General features: G+C 39.5%; 2 protein-coding genes across 3 annotated transcripts; both read left to right on the top strand.

Annotated features, from left to right (window-relative positions):
* Positions 1-5,440: 5,440 nt before the first annotated feature.
* Positions 5,441-9,141, top strand: prorsd1 (prolyl-tRNA synthetase domain containing 1). The gene is made up of 4 exons (XM_018660770.2): positions 5,441-5,630; positions 6,716-6,841; positions 7,447-7,536; positions 8,660-9,141. Exons 1-4 carry the CDS (start codon positions 5,550-5,552, stop codon positions 8,870-8,872), a joined length of 510 nt encoding a protein of 169 aa, XP_018516286.1. The 5' UTR covers positions 5,441-5,549; the 3' UTR covers positions 8,873-9,141.
* Positions 9,142-9,293: 152 nt separating this feature from the next.
* On the top strand, positions 9,294-15,401 carry LOC108872869 (zinc finger protein 235). 2 transcript variants are annotated; one of them, XM_051076694.1, is made up of 4 exons: positions 9,294-11,613; positions 11,989-12,099; positions 12,182-12,257; positions 13,962-15,401. In XM_051076694.1, exons 3-4 carry the CDS (start codon positions 12,195-12,197, stop codon positions 15,330-15,332), a joined length of 1,434 nt encoding a protein of 477 aa, XP_050932651.1. In that variant the 5' UTR covers positions 9,294-11,613; positions 11,989-12,099; positions 12,182-12,194; the 3' UTR covers positions 15,333-15,401. The 2 variants fall into 2 exon arrangements, with proteins under 2 accessions (XP_050932651.1, XP_018516284.1); XM_018660768.2 differs by lacking the exon at positions 11,989-12,099.
* The last annotated feature ends 562 nt before the right edge of the window (positions 15,402-15,963 follow it).

Raw genomic sequence — 15,963 nt, 5'->3', positions numbered from 1 at the left:
TCATGAACACATACAGGATGTGTTTGTCTGTTTTTACAGAACGCCAGGAGCTTCATATCACATATAGAAAAGTAGAGGAGGAATGGAAAGCATCATCCATCCTTTAGCTATACCACTTACCCTGTGAGGATGATGTGGGGCTGAAGCCAATCCCAGCTGACACTGGCTCAGAGACAAACAACCACCCTGGAAAGGAAAGCATGTGAAAATGATTTGTTTTCTGATCAATTTTTGCCAAAGGTTTCTGTCGTAAATTTATTGTTCAGAATGTGAATATGAGCTGCTGAGGTGCTGTATAGTTTGGGTATTTATTTTTAGGGAACTGTAGGTTCTTAGGTTTTATGTTTAAAGGGGGTTAAAAGGGACCTATTATGCTAATTTCTAGCTCTTTTTATTCTCTGACTCCACTAGAGTAGCTTTGTATGATGGTTCAAAAAAGTCTTGTGATGCAGCTCCTCTTGAGCCTCTACCTGAAACAGGTGATATTAGTTCAGGCCTGGAGGTTGACAAGGCAAACTGTAAAACTAAGGCTCTGTTTACACGACAACAGTTTTGCTAAACATGGAAAAGTTTTTCCTGTGTATTGTAAAAAAGTTTCACATTCACACGATCTTTGTTCACATGACCTGTGAAAAAAACTGAAAACGTAGTAGTATGCATGCAGGCCAGGCAAAAGATGGTGATGTACATCAGGACATCTCTGTTCAGTAATTATTATGACAGAAAATAAGGAAAAGCATTACAGGCTCCTTTCAAGTGTCAGCTCCTTAATGGGTGGGTATTAACATATTCAAATTTGATCTTAATTAAATTCTTAACTTTATCTCCTCTTACATCAGATCTTAGCCCTTTCAATTCTTTTATTTTCCTTGCCGTCACCTCAAGACTGACTAATGTGTCAGACTTTGAATTTGCATATGATGTTTGAGCCAGTTTATAAAAATCAAATTTAGTTTCTTGGAAACATGAAACAGTCTTGTGATCTTAACCTAACCTTCTCTGTGGGTGTGAACTAAGGAAAACATCAGATCTGTCAGGACCAGTTAGTCAGAGTTGTGTTGGATCTGAACTCAAGAGCACACACTGGCAAGCAGCATTTCCAACAGCTTGGGTGTTTACCTTTGAGTGATAGAGCCACACAACTACAGCTCACTGTGGTTCAAAATGTTTAGAATGAAGGAGCTCCTGAGGATCAGGAGACCACCTTAGTAAGGCTGGAGGAACCCGAGCTCCTGAGACTAGAGTCAGTGCTGCTGACCTGTGTTTGCTGTGGTTCAGCACCAACATGGGTGTTTGTTCCTTTTTTATGTGGCACAAGGAAGAGGAGCAGGTTACCACTGTACAATAAAAACATAAGTAACCACCACAGTTGTAGAGAGAAAAACTTTCTAAAACTTTTGACTTATGTGAAATTTGTGTGTATGATTTTTTGCTGATCACATACATTGTATTTGATACACGGATTTGATGTTAGTGAAATGTTGCTAAAGTACCTCCTTAGTGCTGTGTGTGTGTGTGTGTGTGTGTGTGTGTGTGGTGCGTAGGTGAGGGGGATCACAGCCTTTAATTTCTTCTCTGTAATTACATGTCACAGCAGGTGCAGCTCTTTTCACCTTGTAAATGAGGAGTTATAAGGTGTCAGCAGGGTTGTCTCTCTCAGTTTGAATAGAAAACCATTTCACTGGCAAGAAAGTCATTTCAGCTACAGTCACATCAATATGATACTGACATGGGTCTGCACAGTAGACTATTGATATCTGCAAGTAACCTGCAAAAAACTGCACATAAAATTGAAGCAGTTTTTTTTTTTTTTTTTTTTAAACAACACACAGTACTTGTGTGCAGCCTGTAATTGATTTTGGGTTGTGCAGCAGGTCGTATATCAGCAGACTGGGACCCCAAGTTTTACTGATTATTAAAAATGAAAAAAAGTTAAAGTACAGTATATTTACTTGTCAGGTGATTTTATTCCAACTGCTTTTTTGTTTGTTGTTAAACATTTCCTTCACGCATTTGAGTTTTGCTGTCGAGTTAAACAATCAAATCAAGCAGGACTAAAATATGGAGGATTATTACTTGAGTATTACGTTTAGAGGTAAAATTAGACCTGAGTGGTCAGGATAAAGGTCTGGAGCTGTTCATCATTCTGGGACTCAAAACGCGACAATGTGGCCTAAAGTATTCCGGGTACAAAATGTAGATAACAGTAAAAATGAAAACAGAAATAGGCATGAAAACTCGACCTCAACCTCCCTTTGTTTCTCAGCTTCTACTGTTTTTCCTCTCCTCTTTGTCCATCTCTCTCTGTCACTATTTTCCTTTAATGGCTGTTTCTCATTGTCATCTGTTTCTCAAATTGCTGCAGCTTCTATTCAGGGAGTTAATGGGAGCTTCTTGACAATAGCAGAGTGATAACACATTCACCTAGATAGTGGAAAAAAACATGAGTACACCCACACACACACACACACACACACACCTGTAATTCAGTACAAAGCAGTCATCCTCTATCTAAGGAAACACAATGCATCACACACATAACAAACACATAATGTACATTCAGACATACAAAGCAGTCCTGTTAGAGCACCCTTTTGATTTCTGGATCCACTGTGATGAGCTGACATGACTCAAGGACACCGAATGAATCATACATCGCCTCCACCACTTGACACTTTGGGTGTGTCAGCAGTGGCAAGCGAGCAATAGCAAACACTGTTACGAGTTGTTTGTTTTTTGGGGGGGGTTTTTTTTGGGCAAAATCCTGCATAGCCACCAGGCCATTTTCCACATTTCCATCTTTTCCATCTATCTGTTTGTAGGTCTTAATACCATGAAGCTGGGCAGCTGCTGAAATCAGAACTATAACATGTTCAGAAATTTACATTGTTGCAGCAGCATCAGAGATTGAAAAAAAGGCATAAATACAAGTAAAAGACAAGGTATAAGCCAGACAATATTATAAAAAATATAAACATAAGAACAGTATAAACAGGACAGTGTAATAAAAATATGAACAAAGGAGCAATATACACAGGACTATATACATAGAAACAGAACTAAATATAGATATTGCAATTTTGAAATGGTATTGCACACAGTGAATGACTGATAGCAGCTGTTTTGTCAGGATGGATTAAAGTGCAGAACCTAGTGACTATGTGGTCTACTAGGAGCTATCATCCTCCTCTCTCCTACCACTTCTACGGGGGCGAGGGGGCACCCCAGGACATCGCTGGCCTTCTTGATCAGCTTGTCCAGTCTCTTCCTGTCCACTGTTGAGATGCTGCTGCCCCAGCAGACCACTCCACAGAAGATGGCTGATGCCATAACAGTCATAAAAAGTCCTGAGGAGTGCCCCCCCCGCACTCCAAAGGACTTGAATCTCCTCAGCAGATAGAGTCTGCTCTGAGCACTTCTTAAAAAGTGCAGTGGTGTTGTCTGTCCAGTCCAGTCTATTGTTCAGCTGAACACCCAGGTACTTATAAGATGTCACCATCTCAATGTCTCTTCCCTGGATGTTCACTGGTGTTGGGGGGGAGTGTCTGCTCCTGCAGAAATACACCACCAGTTCTTTGGTCTTCCCTGCATTGATCTGGAGGCAGTTCCGCAGGCACCAGTCCACAAAGCCCTGCATCACTTCTCTGCAAAAGGGAATTTGTGAAATCTCTATCCACAGCAGTTTTAGTGTCTTATTGCACTTTTGGCCCTTTGATGCAGCCTCAACCCAAATCCAAAACAGTTTTCTAATGTTCATGTGCTAAAAGAGCGATGGGATAAGCTGTGACACTGACCTTGTCCTCTGTATTAAACTGGGTCATTGTGGTGAATTAATGCTTCATCCCTCAGGGACAAATACGTTTTATAACACACATTATTCAGATATAAATGGGACTCTGACAACGTGTCCTTCAGTGTGTCTTAACAGTGTTTTGTGTCACACATCACAAACTCCTGAAATAGTCTATGGGATTGAATACAGTGAATAAAAACAGGCTCTCTGGGTGTGTATGTGCTGTGTCATTGGGATCAGGATGACAGGATGAATATTTATGTGTTCATGTTTCATTAGGGCTCGAGCATGATGCGTGAGTAGGCCCTATTGGGATTGATCCATCTTGCTCATGGGAGTGGCAAATGACTCAATAGTGCCCTCTGGAAATTCTCAAAAACCCCTTGCCACTGGGCTTAGCAAGGTGGACTTGACTACTGTAATGTTTTGTTTTCAGGCCTGCTGTGTGCTAGCACTAAAAGTCTTCAAATGGTTCAGAAAGCTATAGCACAAATACTAACTAAGCCAAGAAAGTTTGACCACATTACTCTGATTCTAGCCTCCCTGGCTCCCTATTCATATTAGTGATATTATATTAGTTATATTAGTAATGAAATGAAAATGAGAATGAAGATGAAAATTTTAAATGGGCTAGCCCCTTCATACCTGTCTTAATCCTTATATTTCTTCCTGTGCTCTGCGTTCTCAGAGTGCAGGGCTGCTGTCTGTCCCCACAAGCTAAAAAGAAGTCAGCAGGCTGCAGGGCCTTCTCCTATCGGGCCCCTTTCCCCTGGAACAACCTCCCTATTGATATTAGACAGGCTGACTCAGTTGAGGTCTTTAAATCCAAACTGAAAACTCATCTTTATGCCTTAACTTTCAGTTAGCACCCATTTCTGTTTCTTATTTCAGGCTTCACTAGTTACCGCTCTACGCAGGTTGTGTTAGTCTCAATGCATTAGTTAAGCTTATTACTTTAGAAAATGCTGTCCATGTTGTCTTGCAAATGAGATAAACTGTCTTAAAATCATTGCATCATTTTAACTCTGTGTGTTTCTTCCCTCAAGCCTCTCTCTCTCTCCTCTCTCTTCATCACTCTTTCCTGTAGTTTTGTGCTTTTCATCTCTTTTCTTCTCCTCTCACTTGCAGGTTTTCAGCCTCCAGAACTGTAGAGCCTCCTGCTGCTCCCACGATCCAGCTCAATGGATGTTGTTACATTTAAAGTGTATTAGTGTTAATGGCATTGTTATTGCCGTTTAACTGTTCTGTCATTATTGTTTTTATAGCTATCGTTACTATTATTATTATTATTACTTACATCTTGACATAGACTCTGTATTTTGCAGTGCTGTCTTTCCCTTAAAAAATTAACTTGATCTCCACTTAAAACTCAGGGGGTTGAATTTCCTTGTAAACAAAAGATTTGTTTAGATTCAGTGTTTTTCAAATATGTGAATCATACCTCATCCTGTTTTTGTACAGTTTTAGAAATAAACAGGAAATCAATTATTTTATATATTTTTTCATGTGATTGTTTATTTACTTGTTTGTTTGCTTTTAAGTGGGTAGGAGGGGGATCAAGTCCAAAGGCAATGTCAAAGGAAGGGAAAACTCGGAGGAGCACAATATATCCAGGGGATGGCAGTGTTTATGTCAGCTGCAGTAAACCTCAATGCAGAAGAAGAGTTGTCTTCCTCTATGTGCAGCTGTTTCTGTCCATTGATGCCAAATTCACCTCTGTCTCTGTTCACTGATTTTTAAACCCTATTAACTGAGGATGTCGGAGGATCTGAGGTCAGAGCTGGAGCAATATCTGGAGACTTTAAGCATCCAGACGACCTCCGTGGAGCACCCTCCGGTAAAACTGAAACCGAAAAGCTGCTCAGGTTGTCAGTGAATCAGCTAACCGAGTCCAAACTTTTAAACCAGAAACGTCTTTATATTACTATAGACTTAAAGCAAAATACCATGTATGGCATAGGTGACTGTAGCAGGGAAATTAATGACACTGTAATTTCCATTGAGAAGAAATAAGTCTCATTAGAATTCTGCACCATTTAAACTTTCCTTGCTTCCTGTAAATTGTATAAACACCCACAAACACCACACAACACAAGATACTGATTGAATCGTAAGGATTTGTATTTTCATTCGGCGTTATTCAATAAAATGAAGGGCACTTGTAGCATAATTTTAGCTTTGAGAAGTGGTGTCTTTCTCTACATCACACTGCTAACAGACACGTGGACGTATTAAAAGTTATCATTTGAAGAAAAGTAGATTTGCGTTACCTATTACTCATATACCGAATGTAACAGCAGATCATTTGGAGTTGAAATGGTGTGAAGATTTATTCATCTAGTCATGTATTTGTGCGTATGATCAAGTTAATCCTAAAAGTAACACATTTTTAAACGGAATCTGGGGTGGCGGAGGCTACAAAAATATAACACCACTTATCAACAATATACTGACGGTTTTGTTATTATTATTTCATATTATTATTGTAAGATGGTACATCCTGTGTATCTCTGTTTAGACAGTGAATTACTTGGAAACCTTCCCTCTAATGGAGAACAGAGTTTCATCCGATCTGTGTCTGTGGTATAGTTTAATAACTTGTCTCACACGTTTCTGCAACGTAGACTGGCAGCAACCTTCAGGGGGCGCCAAAAGATAACTTATGTCTGCACCTGCGCCTTCACGTGTCGAGTCATTCAGCTCTCCACTGATGCCCTCCACAGGGGTGGACAGAACAAGAACATCTCTATTGTAGCCTATTTTTTCAGCTGCAAAACTAGTTGGAAAACCAGTAAAGCCCATGAGCACATGAGTCTTTAGGACTCAGGAATAGTGATGATCCCTCATCTCCTGGAAATGATGCTTCTCCCCTTTTGAGTTTTCACATTTTCTGTCCCCTTTTCTTCCCTCTCCCCCCTGCAGGTTTTCACGGTGGAGGAGATGATGCCTCACCTACAGGAAGTGAGCGGAGCGGTCACTAAAAACCTTTTCTTGAAGGATAAGAAGAAGAAAGGCCTATGGCTGGTGTCCGTTCGCCATGACCGCCAGGTCAGCTTCCATCTTACAATATATGTGAAAATGACCAAAGATAAACAGTGCTGTGGCCTTTAAAATCTTGGCTGGGGTAGCTGGTTAACTGGATTGTGATCGCTGTCAGGCAGCGCAGAGCAGGCAGTCAAAACAGTGTTGATCCTTTTCAGCCAAAGTTTGCTGTATGATTTGGAGCGACACCCGCACCCTTCAACTAATCACTGCCACCTGCTGATGTAAAGAGGGTACAATCAGGCATACCAATACCAATATATTTTCACAGTATCACAGATAATCACATGTATGACCTCTGACCTCTGCTTTTAAACTGTGCATAAGCCACTGTTTATCCATCCATCAGCTATACCGCTTATCTTTTGAGGGTCATGGTGGGATTGGACCCAATCCCAACTGACATTGGTCAAGAGGCAGGTTACACCCTGAACAGGTCACCAGTCTGTCACAGGGCTGAAAAACTGTTCAGATTAACTTGATTGAAACATTTCCCACTCCAGTTATTTGTTAAAATCATGTGAGGCCACTCGACACAGCCCGAGCATGTTTCCTTGCTACTGCATCGACTCCTCCGCTCATCCATCCTCGTCCCATAATCCTCTCTGCAGGTGAACCTCAATGACCTCGCCAAGAAGCTCGGCGTCGGCAGTGGCAACCTGCGCTTCGCAGACGAGGCGGCCATGTTGGAGAAACTCAAGGTGAGAACTAGTTAATCATCCAGAATTAAAATACACCTGTCACAGTCCATGTGAGGAGGGCGTCCAACACACAAGAGAAAAATGCACAGACACGTTTTTCTGCATCAGCCTGATTTTAGTTTGACCATCACGTAAAGTGAGTCATCTGTCAATCATCTGTCTCCACACTGTCTTTTTATTTACAGTACTGTGCAAATGTTTTGGGCACTGTAGATGTTTTTACTCTTATCCTTCATCAGTACAATCAGGGTCAATCTGATCAGTCCCAGATTAATTCTGCAGTAGGACAATGAGTCTGAACACACAGTCAGCATCATAAAGAACTGTCCTCACAGACAAGAAGAACAAGAAGTTATGCTTTTGTCTATTTACTGCACTTCACATGAGGTTAATTGCTGAATTAATGCTGAATAATACTATTTTTTGACACTTTTTTGACCTAGTGTCCTTACCTTAGTGCCTACATTTTTTGCACAGTGTAGCACCCTTGGACAAGCTACTTGTGGAAGACTCTGATAATAAAAATTTGGCTGAATGGATTTTCATGCATTACTCTGGTGTTCTCAATCATCTCTTATGAGTGTGAATGCTTGTGTGACAGAGAGATGATCAGAACGTCTTTACTGTATTCATTCATAATGACCACTTGTATGGCAGCTAATGAAGGTACAGTAGCAACACCACATGAAACATAATAACTCTAGTATCACTGCAGAAATACATGTATTAAGTCAGTTACCCAGGTGCATGCTGGGAAGCTTTCCCACAAGCCTGCTCTGCCAATGCTCCAGGATATTTCTTTAATCAATATAAATAAAGTATCTTCACCTCCTCAACAAGTAACTACATTAAGGCTGGTAGGAATTTCAGAGGGAAGTGTTGACCATATTTGGCGTTCTGGGGGTATTTCTGTATGAAAAAGAACCTGTACGTGGATGGAGAACAGGTCGAATTTATCATTGTGAAGCTGTGCATATGCAAGTTTGATAAATCCCCTTTTTCTGTTTGTACAGACACTTCCTTTGCACACATTTAGAACTTGTACTGCACATCGTTTGATAAATGAGACTCCTGGTTTCTCTGGGCTGCATCCAGATCATTTCCTTTGTTCATGTTCTCTCAGGTGGGTCAGGGCTGCGCGACGGCTCTCGCTCTGCTCTTCGATAAGGACCAGAGCGTGAAGTTCGTTCTGGATCGGGACCTGGTGGAAGGAGGCCACGAGATGGTCTACTTCCACCCTATGACCAACGCCGCCACCATGGGGCTCCGTCCGGATGACCTGCTGCGCTTCCTCAAGAAGACAGGACATGAACCCATCCTGGAAAGCTTCGAGTAGGACGGGACTGGAACCTGGACCTCGACCTGGGTTTAAAACTTGACAGGATCAGGCTGCAGGCTGCATAACAAGTATGTTATGGTCCTGGACAGTCTTATTAAGTCTTATTTAAGAACACGTGGAGAAGCCTTATTTGGTGAGACATGAATCTCAATCAGTCTGTACAGTGATGAATACAAGTAAAACAAGAAAGGGAATGTTTTTACTGGTCTGATATGGTTACAGAAATTCTTTGACTTTTTATTAAACGGTGACATGTTTAAGATTTATTTAGAGATTTCATTAGTTGAAGGCATCAGCCTCACAGAATGGTTATTTATTTGGATTTTTTTAAAAGTAGAATACCACTTTTTTCTGAATCTTTTTTTTTTTTTTTTTTCAGTTTTATTTTACTCTGCTCCAGGACCAGACTGTTGGTTTTTCCACATTTTATCTCAGTAAACACTAGATGAATATATTTTTCCATCCCTGTTGGTCTTTTTTAAATTTTATTTTTATGAAACTTAACTCACAGAAACCAGAAACATGCCACAGTAAATATTTAATCAGTTTAAGGTGATGATGTAGGTGGTGATGTATCATAAACTATGACATTGTCTCTATTAAGCCCATGACAATTAAGCAGAATGCCTTTCACACTAGTTCAGCTGTGAGAGAAGTCATGAAGGAAGAAGTTGACAGTGCTGTGCAGAGCTGGTATTTCATATTGTACCTGTAATGAACACCACATCCTCTAGTGGGCGATAGCAGGGATTTACTCTGTTGCTTCAACATATAAAAACAGTCAAAAACAATTTATTCCTCAATATGGAGCACATGTATTCTCAAAAGTGTTTCAACATATTTGATGTCCTTATGCAGTCCTGACAACAGACAACAGTGGAGAGGATGTTTTGGCACCACTTTCTAATAAGGCATCCTCTATAAGTGGATCATAAGCTGTAACTAATGGCTTTGTTAATAGTCAATAAATATAGATCATTTATTAGCCATTAATAAGAACAACCCTTGGTTTGCTAGGTTTGTGAGTGATCCCTATGACTGGTTTTTCCTCCTTCAGCATTATACGTGCTTTGAATTTCTTACTCTTTAGTTTGTCAGACAGATGCCTCTGTTGGCCGGTTTGACCTCTGACTTTGAGGAAAATGGTTGCAGCGCATCTGGAGAAAACACATTCACAAAAAACTCAATAACATTTACATCTGTAGACTTTAATCATTTAAGATCTCTTTATTAATGACTTGTTGACCTTTCTGATTAGAGACTACTTACAAACTTTTGCTGTTAGCTCGAGAGAAAGTGAGAAACACTTTAACATTTATTAATGACTTCTATCTGTAGATTTGAATGTAGTTATATTTTATTATCAACTTTAATAACCACAGATTTAGAGATTTTTCACATTCCTATTAATTAAGTAAGAAATTGTATATAAAATAACCAGTTACTAGAGCTTATAAAGCCTTTGTAAAGCTAGAGTTGTTAGAAATTGATACCAGATTTATTTCTGATTGCATTACCTCTTTTGTTGAAGAATAACCCTATAAATGATCCATTCGCTTCCTGCAGACAATCCGACGTCCCAAAACCTAGAGTGAGCTGTCAAAGTTAAGGGTGTGACAGAGTGCCAAAGAAAAGTACAAAGGAATGATAGTGCAGAAGGAATAACAGAAACTTCTGTGGAAAGTGGAGGGAGAGGCTGGAAAAACCTGTCATCACTGCATCACTGCAGATAAAAACACAGATCTGTCCTCCATCTGGATGCCAATACACCAGGCCAGGACAGGACACACTGAGACAGAGTCCAAACCTCTGTAACAAACAGAGGTTTAAACATTTTGTTCTTCTGTACTGTAAGTATAATAGGTATTAACTTGTACTTAGGTGGATTCCCCATGTTGTGTGGTGTCTCAGTGCAGTAGAGTATGACTTACTGTTTGGTTGCGATTAGACTCACCGAGCACTTTATTAAGAACACCTGTATACATGCTCCTTGATGCAGTTATCCAATCAACCAGTCATGTAGCAGCAGTGCAGTTCAGTTAATGTTCACATCAAACATCAGAATGGGGGAAAAAACCATGGCATGATTGTTGGTGTCAGACAGGCTGGCTTGAGTATTTCTGAAACTGGGATTTTCATACACAACAGTTTCTAGAGTTCACTCAGAATAGTGCCAAAAACAAAACACATCCAGTCAGCAGCAGTTCTGGGGACAAAAGAAACTGTTGATTACAAAACGCAGTTTTCCTGTTTAAAACACCACATTTGTGTTTAGAAAGAAATTGAGTGTGGATGGAAGCACACATATGGTATGTTGTTCATTTCCTGTAGAGGAGGTGGCACAATATTCATATTTTTTAGGTAATTGGAGGACAATTTAATTTAACATTGGGGATTATCAATCAATGAACTCAATTACTTGGCTGAAAAAAGTGCCAAATTTCCATACTGATTTTTTCCAGTTCTATTTTCTTTTTCTCCTGTATTTTTAAATAAGTTCATTGTTCAGTACACAGTTTTGTAAGACTGTTTCTGATATTAGATATTTACTACATGGAATGCTTTGTAGTTTGGGATTGGTTATTTCAAAAAGCTTTTGGGATTGGAACCTTCAATTGGATTAAGCCCTGGTTACCATGGAAATCATTACTGCATCTATCAAACCTTTCTTTCTCCAACCTACATGAAGACGCCTTTTAACCTGCACAAGATAATCAAACTTCTGTCACACATAAATGGTAAGAGCTGCTTTATTTGTAGTTGATGGCCTATGTTTAGAGGAATGTTCATCAAGAAAAATTAAATCCATACAAATGAACTTTGATGGCCAGTGAACTCAGGAACTGACTGTTGTTTACTGAAGGTTTGGTTGTTAAATTTACATTGTAAAATTAATTTTAGTATTTATGAAATCAACCGATTTAATAGTTAATTTGTCCTGTTATGAAGTGGGGCAAGGATTGAGTGGAATAGCTACACTTTGGTTATTTTATTATCTCAAATAATATTTATATTTATATTTCCCAAATATAGTTCACTTTTGAGCTTGAGTTATTTACAAAATGCACAGCCTAAAGCACCGGGAGATACATTACATGTGTATTATTTTCCAGATCTGCAAGTGTCTAACTGCATTATCTCACATAGACCTACTTGCCAGTAATTACTTTGTCAAACAAATATTTTCAAGGTCAAGAGTGAATTTTCACATACAAACTAAAAACGTGAGTATTTATTCTTGTGTTTAGCTGATATTTCTTCTTGTAATTGCTTTGGTGACTTACTGTCTTTATTTGATCATGTCAGAGTTGATTAAGAGATGGAGGAATATCTAGTAAACAGCCAAATAAACACCAGCAACAAAATGTGTTCATCACAAGAGGTAAGTTACTTTTACCACCTTTTAAAGCCAGCGTGTTTGGATTTGAAAATTTCCTATTTTGGCACCTCCCAGTGGTAGTACAGTAGTAATGTGTAAATTGGTTGCTAGGAAATATCTGGACCACCCTCCAATCAAAAGAAAATTTTAAAAATGCAAACAGGAACAGGAAGTTTCAGATTTTTTTTTTTATTTTACAGTGAGATGGAAATACCTCATTATGCAACCAACTGATGCTATTTGGTTATTTATTTATTTTCATTATTTGCATTAAGATTTGTTATTTGAGAGGGTGTTGATTATGATGATTTTTTTTCTCCCTTTTTGTGAATTATAATTAAATGGTTCTAGTAATAGTATGTGGTACCTACATTCTATAACTATATCTATAACTTTCTAATAGAACATGAGCAGAAGTTTTGTGTTTTTCACTTAGTTCAATATGTTTGAACTTAAAAACTGCTTTTGCAACCAGCTCCTGGTTGTTGAGGAACCACTATCTTATAGGCTGAAATCAGGCAAAACAAGTTCCTCAACTACTTTCAGCTTCAGCTAGCGACCTGCTCATATTATAGAAGCATCACTAAAAGGATCTGTGTGTTCTTTAAAGTCACTTTGTGTAGGACTTCAAATATCTCATTTTCAGCTCAAAGTGCAGCTGAGTCTCCATACAAATGAGACTAATGTATGATTTAGATGAGAACGTGTCAGACAGACATCACCCTAAACTAAACAAAACCCTAACCTTACCTGTGGTAGAAATAGCAAACTCAAATGTATTGGAAACAAACTGCATATCTTGTGAGTGTCACTTTTTTCCTGAAGTGGCCATTTCCATTTAAAGGTGCTATGTGTACATTGTTTGGTATTCCTACATAGCAAACATTAGCATTACAGACATTTATTTACCAGCCTAGAAAACATTTTGTAAGTTCAACATGAAACTTTTTCCCCTCACTTGCCAAGAAAAGTCTCAGAAGAAAAGCAATGGTAATGTCCACTCTTGTTTTGCCTCTGTTTCTAGTACTAATTTTCCTCTAACGAGGTTAGCATGCTAACCAACTAGCCTTGTCCTGTCTCATAATACCACTTTGCGATAATGCCCTCAGTCCAAAATGAGACAATGACGATATAGCGTATTCTGACATCTTGTCTTGTTAACTCAGTGATCGGTGACGCTCTTGGTAAATAAACAGTTGCTTATGTTAACCTTGGCTTTGTAGCTTTTGCAAAAAATTACTTATAGCACCTCTTAGTGATTCAAATAGGTCTGGTGTTGTGCTCAGTGACGGCCGCTCCCCTGGTTAGAGAAACAACGGAGCAAATTAGAGCTTTGTATGCAGGATTAAAAATATAAGTCATCTCCCTGTGCCAGAGCCAGAAAAAATGACAAAATGACAATTACTGTGGATAAGACGGACAATACAGTAGCTCTACAGAGAGACAGATAATTTACAGGAATCACAACTCTTAAATTGGCATGTTGCTTTGACTGACTTGAAAAACATTAATTGCTTCCAGCAACCACATCTGCATCCCTGTTGATTACAAATGATTTTGGCAGAACAGTCATGGCTGACTGGTTAGGGCAAAATAAAACAATTCAGTGCGATTATTACCAGAATGTATTTTCAGGTTTCATTATGTATAATATGACAAAAGAAACCCGACTCTATTTTTCGCTTTGACTATGTTTTTGCTTCATAGAAACAGACCTGCAAAAACCTCAAAAGAACTTATGATGCAGCTGAGGAGAGTTTCAACGGAAGACAGGATAAGCATCAGCCTACCCACACTGTAGAGAATCTACATCAGTGTGACCACTGTGAGAAGAGTTTCAGGCTGTCACAGAATTTGAAAGTTCATCAGCGTATCCACACCGGAGAAAAGCCTTATCTCTGTGACCAGTGTGGGAAGAGTTTCATGAAGTCAGACTCCTTGAAGATTCATCAGCGTATCCACACTGGAGAAAAGCCTTACCTCTGTGACCAGTGTGGGAAGAGCTTCATGAAGTCAGATTCCTTGAAAGTTCATCAGCGTATCCACACCGGAGAAAAACCTTACCTCTGTGACCAGTGTGGGAAGAGTTTCATGAAGTCAGATTCCTTGAAAGTTCATCAGCGTATCCACACCGGAGAAAAACCTTACCTCTGTGACCACTGTGAGAAGAGTTTCAGGCTGTCACAGACTTTGAAGGTTCATCAGCGTATCCACACTAGAGAAAAACATTACCTCTGTGACCAGTGTGGGAAGAGTTTCATGAAGTCACATAATTTGAAGGTTCATCAGCGTATCCACACCGGAGAAAAGCCTTACCTCTGTGACCAGTGTGGGAAGAGTTTCACGCAGTCAAAGGATTTGAAAGCTCATCAGCGTATCCACACTGGAGAAAAACCTTACGTCTGTGACCAGTGTGGGAAGAGTTTCACGCAGTCACAGAATTTGAAGGTTCATCAGCGTATCCACACCGGAGAAAAGCCTTACCTCTGTGACCAGTGTGGGAAGAGTTTCACGCAGTCAAAGGATTTGAAAGCTCATCAACGTATCCACACTGGAGAAAAACCTTACATCTGTGACCAGTGTGGGAAGAGTTTCACGCAGTCAAAGGATTTGAAAGCTCATCAGTGTATCCACACTGGAGAAAAGCCTTACGTCTGTGACCAGTGTGGGAAGAGTTTCACACAGTCACAGAATTTGAAGGTTCATCAGCATATCCACACCGGAGAAAAGCCTTACCTCTGTGACCAGTGTGGGAAGAGTTTCAGTGTGTTACAGAATTTGAAGGTTCATCTGTGTATCCACACTGGAGAAAAGCCTTACGTCTGTGACCAGTGTGGGAAGAGTTTCACGCAGTCAAAGAATTTAAAAGCTCATCAGCGTATCCACACTGGAGAGAAGCCTTATGTTTGTGACCAGTGTGGGAAGAGTTTCACGCAGTCAAAGAATTTAAAAGCTCATCAGCGTATCCACACTGGAGAAAAGCCTTACGTCTGTGACCAGTGTGGGAAGAGTTTCACACACTCACAGAATTTGAAGGTTCATCAGCATTTCCACACTACACTAGAAACAACAGTGTAATAACACAGTGTAGAACCTATATCTGAACTGTATGTAAAGTAAAAGTAAAAAGTAAAGTAGCAGTTAAAAGATGATGTGTGGTTTGTAAAAGTCATAAAACAACAAAAAAATTATATTTGTATGTATGAAGCTTATGTTGTCAAACTTGTTTTGTTTCACCTCCACTGTGAAAGCTACACATACACTTACACATGATACACATGCAAACACATACCCATGGTGGTACCTTATTATAGCAATACACAGACATGGTGAAACATGGTGAAACCTACCATTGTGAGTATTTCTAAAAGGCAAAGAGGATGCACCCATGCTGGCAGCTCTGTGACACTGTTCTTAGTTATGATGGTGTTTTGATCTAGATTCTAATATTAGCATGCTATTATGCTCACAATTACAATGTTAATTTGCTAATGTTAAGGTATAATTTCTATCATGTTCACCATCTTGATTTAGCATGCTAGCATGCTAACATTTCCAAATTAGCATTAAATGCAAAGTTCAGCTGAGGATGATTTGAATACCCTGTAGCAAAGTGTGAACAGACTGACCCTCAGACCCACAATGCTAATTTCACCTCATCATTATTTAGTGGAAGCCCACTGCATGTCTAGTTGTCTCGGACTGCAGA

Source organism: Lates calcarifer, linkage group LG16_LG22, assembly GCF_001640805.2.
Source record: "Lates calcarifer isolate ASB-BC8 linkage group LG16_LG22, TLL_Latcal_v3, whole genome shotgun sequence".
NCBI classification, from domain to species: Eukaryota; Metazoa; Chordata; class Actinopteri; family Centropomidae; genus Lates; species Lates calcarifer.
Note: the sequence above shows the minus strand (reverse complement) of the source record. Positions and strands in the feature narration are given on the sequence as shown.

Excerpts from the sequence above, each read along its gene's own strand:
- LOC108872869 (XM_018660768.2), top strand. The coding sequence starts at position 12,195 with ATGGAGGAATATCTAGTAAACAGCCAAATAAACACCAGCAACAAAATG. Across the intron at positions 12,258-13,961 it reads AAATGTGTTCATCACAAGAG|AAACAGACCTGCAAAAACCT; the intron begins GTAAGTTACTTT and ends TTTGCTTCATAG.
- prorsd1 (XM_018660770.2), top strand. The coding sequence starts at position 5,550 with ATGTCGGAGGATCTGAGGTCAGAGCTGGAGCAATATCTGGAGACTTTA. Across the intron at positions 6,842-7,446 it reads CCGTTCGCCATGACCGCCAG|GTGAACCTCAATGACCTCGC; the intron begins GTCAGCTTCCAT and ends TCCTCTCTGCAG. Across the intron at positions 7,537-8,659 it reads CCATGTTGGAGAAACTCAAG|GTGGGTCAGGGCTGCGCGAC; the intron begins GTGAGAACTAGT and ends ATGTTCTCTCAG.